Source organism: Triticum dicoccoides, chromosome 2B (assembly GCF_002162155.2).
Source record: "Triticum dicoccoides isolate Atlit2015 ecotype Zavitan chromosome 2B, WEW_v2.0, whole genome shotgun sequence".
Lineage (NCBI taxonomy): Eukaryota > Viridiplantae > Streptophyta > Magnoliopsida > Poales > Poaceae > Triticum > Triticum dicoccoides.
Genome location: NC_041383.1, coordinates 192,903,378 through 192,908,695, shown reverse-complemented (window position 1 = coordinate 192,908,695; position 5,318 = coordinate 192,903,378). Strand labels below are relative to the sequence as shown.

General features: G+C 48.0%; 1 protein-coding gene across 1 annotated transcript; it reads right to left on the bottom strand.

Moving 5' to 3' along the window:
- Positions 1 to 957: 957 nt before the first annotated feature.
- LOC119367524 (dihydrolipoyllysine-residue acetyltransferase component of acetoin cleaving system-like) lies at positions 958 to 3,284 on the bottom strand. The gene is made up of 4 exons (XM_037633010.1): positions 2,596 to 3,284; positions 1,564 to 1,659; positions 1,373 to 1,440; positions 958 to 1,265 (listed from the first exon to the last, which is right to left on the bottom strand). Exons 1-4 carry the CDS (start codon positions 3,244 to 3,246, stop codon positions 1,136 to 1,138), a joined length of 945 nt encoding a protein of 314 aa, XP_037488907.1. The 5' UTR covers positions 3,247 to 3,284; the 3' UTR covers positions 958 to 1,135.
- Positions 3,285 to 5,318: the final 2,034 nt, after the last annotated feature.

Here is a 5,318-nt window from a genome sequence, read left to right as displayed (position 1 = left end):
GGGGGGGCGTCGCGGTGGCGTTTGTTGGCTGACGGAGGCAACTAGGGCGGCGCCGAAGTGGATGCGGCACAAGGTTGGGTGGGTGCGGCCGCAGGTGGAGGGGAACACTTTTTACTCGGCGGGTGGGCGGCCAATTAAATATACGAGTTGGGGCGGCCGAAGAGGATATTTTTTACTTCTCTAAAAGTTTTAGGGAGTTGGCTAGGTGCAGTTTAGTAGAGTAAAAGTGAAAGGTTACTCGTCTAAAGCGAAAGTGAAAGTTTACTCATCTAAAGTGTTTTAGGGAAATCGGTTAGAGTTGCTCTAACACAACATGACATCTTATCCAAGCAGTACGTGACCCTAGTGCCTCTTTGATTCACGGGTTTCTCAAAACCAAGAAGAAAAACATAGGATTAAGTGGCATGTCCTCTTGAATCCTACGTACTCCCTCCGTTCGGAATTACTTGTCACAAAAATGAATAAAAATAGATGTATCTACAACTAAAATACATCTAGATACATTCATTTTTTGGACGAGTAATTTCGAATGGAGGGAGTACAACATTATAAACAACATAATTTTTTGGTGAAATAGTGTTTGAAGGCACAGGAAAACAAAGAGAATGAGATTGATGCCACTTAGTCTTTTCCAGATTTGTTGAGAGATTTCTTCTTTTGCATCTGACGGAGTAAACACGGCAATCGAATTTTGCAAGTGAAATGCTGTTTTCTTTTTCAGTCAGTTACATTATTTCGCTCGCTCAAATAGTAGGCATACAATTGCAGATCTGCACATACTCCAATGGCCAGATTTTATGACATTATTAACTTCAGCTACCACAGCAGCTGGATTCATCTGCTGTCCTACTGGATCCACAATTCACTACAATCAATTACCATCGGTCGTGCTGTGTGTTCTTCCAGTTGGTAGCAAAGATCACATGCCATGGATGTATAGAAAGCAGGGCATTTAATCAAGAACAAGCCAAAGATATTTTTCCCCATTGGTGCAACGTTTATTCCCTGAAGGTCCCAAGTGTACATATGGTCGAATGTGCGTTAAGCAACTAAGTACTAGTATATCTTACAGGTAAAATGGAGCTTAAATTAGGAATTCTCAACCATCTTTCCGAAAACCGACAATGAAATTGTATTACAGCGATGAACTCGGAGCGGGCAGCAGGAAGTTGAGGAGAGCCTCGTTGAACCTCTTTGTGTCCTCCTCCTGCGGCATATGGCCAGTGTTCTTCAGGATCTCCAGCCTAACATTTGCACCTAGCTGCCTGCATCAATTTGCACCCATCTTTCATGTCTAAGTTACAGTAGAAGGTGACACAACTGCAACCAGATTACACAACCATGTAAAGAGTAGTAGTAAATGCTTGCTGACCTTGTCACCTGGAATGCCTTCTCTATGGGGAAGATCTGGTCATGCTCTCCCCACAGCACAAGAATTTGCTGAAAGATGGGGGCATAGATTGGGTGAAGAAGAAACTATGAGTTTACTTTGCAATTCAATTACATCAATTTGCACTTTGTTCGTTGTGCTTGTTTGTCAGGAAAGTTAGAGGATATATGTACCTGGGGGAGTGGAGTGAGCTGGAACTTGTCTTTGTTCCCCAGGGATATAGCTTTGATCAGCCCCTCCTTCTCCTCTATGTTCTCGCTGTAGAGATACTGCAGCAAAATGTTTTATTTGTGAATTTTTTTAAATGCTCCCAAACTAATAGAGGCATCCATTTTATTTTATTTTGCGGGAGAGAGCCATCCATTTCTTTTGATCCAAAGTCTCTAATTAAACGTGACAACTTATTTCCCGCAAAAAAAAAGTCATCCTTGACTCTTACATGTTTATTATCTGTTTCCATATCAAGATATTGACATAAAATTAGGAAAGAGTATATATTCAACAAGTAGTAATATGAAGAGTATATCTATTAAGTGTGAATGTGGCTTGAGAGTGAAAAGATTAATCTTGTACTACGATACCTGGACTATGTATTAGGTACAATATAATTGAAAGTTTGTACACAGTTTATTTTTTATGCTGCAGAACGTGATAACATGACAACAACATTGTTTATCAGACAATATATGCCTATCACGACTAAGTCAAATGAACACATGTTACATCACCTTCGTTATTTATGTAGGACTAACGACGTTACGCGCTACCTACATAATTATGCTCTTGGTGGAAGCTATGGCGAGGCCGTTGAATGAATGTTGTCTCACCACTGAATGGTTGGCGGCTCGATGGTACGTTTGGACGTCGACATGGTTGGTTGTGCATTGTCAATCGTGTGTCGTCAAGGACAGTGATTGACGTCGCTGCTAGTTCGTTGCGCGGTTATGGTAGTACTGTATTATCATATTGATACTAATAGGAGTATTATATATCGCCCTCCGTCGACAAAAACAGACATGGTTGGCTGAGTTCATCTGACAACCGACATGGACTCGACTCTGTGTCCTGAGTCGTTCGCTGGGGTATAGGTATAGGTCGATGGAATTCACTTGCCCGCTAGCTCCTACGCCGCCAAACCATGCGAATATCTGCGGGGATGGGAAAATAATTCAAACAGCGAAAGATGGTGGCCATTGGTCGCGTACCTGAACGAGGTCGCGGAGCAGGAAGCCCGGGATGAACCGGCGGGGGCGGTGGTAGGCGAGCTCCATGAGCCGCCGCATCTTCTCGGGGGTGCGCGGCAGCATCAGGTCCTCCACGCGCTCGGCCCCGCCGCGCGCCAGCAGGGCGCGGTCGTCGGCGTCGCCCTTGAGCAGGTCGGAGCTCGCGATCACCACCCGCTCCACGGCCTCGGCCCCCAGCAGCCTCGCCACGTGGTACGCCACGAAGCCGCCGTAGCTGGTCCCAACCACCGACACCCTGGCCGAGGGGGGCACGACCGCGCCTATGAGCTTCGCCACCGCCTCGGCCTGGTGGGCCTCGGAGCACTCGCCGTCGACCGGCGTGGGCGACGTGCGGGAACCGCCGAAGAAGAGGAGGTCAGGCACGACGAGGCGGAACCGGCGCGACAGCGGGCCCACCTGGGGCCGCCACTGCCACGTCGCCGGCGGGCCGAAGCCGTGGAGGAGGACGAGGACGGGGAGCTCCTCGCTGGCGCCGGGCGGGAAGCGCCAGCACTGCATCATGGTGGCGCCGCCGTCCAGCGGCACGGACGCCTGGACCAGGCCCGCCGCGGCGAAGCGGCGCCGGAAGTAGGCGTCCAGCAGCGGCGCGATCCCGAGCGTCGACGAAGGCATGTCGGAGACTGGAGCGTGGAGCGCGGCGCTTTCGTGGCTCGTCACGTCTGCTGGCTTGTCCCATGCGCGCGTGGTGTCGTACGTATATGTATGTCTGCTCTCGATGGAGAAAAGACTATCACGGGCTGTACCAACCGCCTCATGTCTTTTCTGAGGAGTCCGGCTCAACTGCGGCAGGAATTTCTACAACAAACTTTTCCTTCCTAGACTATCTTTAAACAGTCAACTTTTTTTGATTTGGATTGCACGTTAGAAAAGGCGTTTTTTGAGGAGTATTTTTTTAAAAAACTAGCATAATTTGGACAACCGTGACAAAAAACTACCACTCTAGGAACCCTAGCAAAAAACTCTTGTACCACTTTTGCTCTAATTTTTGGCAAAAAAGCTACCACTTCTGTTTAATGACCGATTGAGTACAAATGAAGGATGATTATGACATATGTGGCCCACCCGCCAGGTCGATCGGGCACAAAGTCAACCTGCACCATTATGTTGACCATTATGACATGTGGGATCCACATGTCATTCCTAGTAAAAAAAGGCCCGCATGCACGCATGCATCGGGTGAGCACGTTCCAGTTCGTGGGTTCGGTCAAGTCGCCCGCTCAACACTCATGTAGGAGATAGAAAATCTGCCGCCGCCACGGGTAGCCGCCACCGAGCGTCGCCTCCTCCTGTCGCCAGGAGCCACTTCCAGCCGCCGTCACGGCAAAGATGCATGCGAGGTGGGTACGGGATGGTGGCGGCGCCATGGTGAGGCAGCAGCCGTCGCGCATCACCTCTAGCTGTCGTTGCAGTAAAGATGCAGGAGAGGTCGGGCGCGGGATGATGGTGGCACCATGATGACGCAACACTCTTGCGCATCACCTCCACCCGCCGCCAGGGGTAGCCACCGCTGGGCCCTAATCTTTCCCTAATGATAAAGCAATTACTGCTTCTGGTCGTACGTCGTCAGAGTTTTTGCGAAAAAGCCCCTCTATTTTTTTCAAATAAACCTGCAGTCACTGTTTAAGTCGCTGAAAGTGCAACTAATCCCCGGGTGGTTTTGGTAATTTATAACAACATATAGCTCATTGAACTAATGATCATTCAAGTGAATTATTTCAGAAAGTTCAATGAATGGCATGGCATGGAATAGGAATATGGACCCCTCAAAATGCTAAGGACACATATTGGCAAAAACTCAAGACTCTTCATTTTACTTTTGGTGATCCAAGATCACATTAAGTCCATAGGAAAGCGAATACTATTAAAAGGGGATGAGGTGTTGCTTAATGGTCTACTTGCTCAAAGTGCTCAGTGATATTGCTCCAAAATCCTCAACCACTTTCTCATTCCAAATATGTCCGAAACTCAAAGTCAAACTCGGCCCCGCCGTTTCTTTCTACCTTGAGCCACCGAGTTCATTTGACATAGCCACTGCCAGAAACCCTAACAGTTCGGTCACACCGATACAGATCTCGGTCTCACTGAGATGGCCTTGCAACCTCCCTGTGACTTGTTGCACTCTTTCGGTTTCATCGAGTCAGTACAATCGGTCACACCGAGTTGACTTGACATCCGCTCTGTTGTCTTTTGCTTCACTTCAGTCTCACCGAGTTGATGCAATCGGCGCCACCTAGTTGATGTTTGCCCTAAGCCCTAGCACATCGGTCACACTCACACCAAGTTGTTTCAGTCGGTCCCACCGAGATTCCTAATGTTCACATTTTGAACTAAATCGGTCTCACCGAGTTCTTCTATTTGGCCTGACTGAGTTGGGTCAAATGTGTGTAAGGTTGGATTTTGTGTGGAGGCTATATATACCCCTCCACCCCCTCTTCATTCATGGAGAGAGCCATCAAAACGTGCTTACACTTCCAGCATATATTTTCTGAGAGAGAACCACCTACCCGTGTGTTGAGACCAAGATATTCCATTCCTACCACAAGAATCTTGATCTCTAGCCTTCCGCAAGTTGCTTTCCACTCAAATCATCTTTTCACCATATCCAAATCTGTGTGAGAGAGTTAAGTGTTGGGGAGACTATCATTTGAAGCACAAGAGCAAGGAGTTCATCATCAACACACCAT

Excerpts from the sequence above, each read along its gene's own strand:
- LOC119367524 (XM_037633010.1), bottom strand. The coding sequence starts at position 3,246 with ATGCCTTCGTCGACGCTCGGGATCGCGCCGCTGCTGGACGCCTACTTC. Across the intron at positions 1,660-2,595 it reads TGCTCCGCGACCTCGTTCAG|TATCTCTACAGCGAGAACAT; the intron begins GTACGCGACCAA and ends ATTTTGCTGCAG. Across the intron at positions 1,266-1,372 it reads AAGGCATTCCAGGTGACAAG|GCAGCTAGGTGCAAATGTTA; the intron begins GTCAGCAAGCAT and ends AAATTGATGCAG.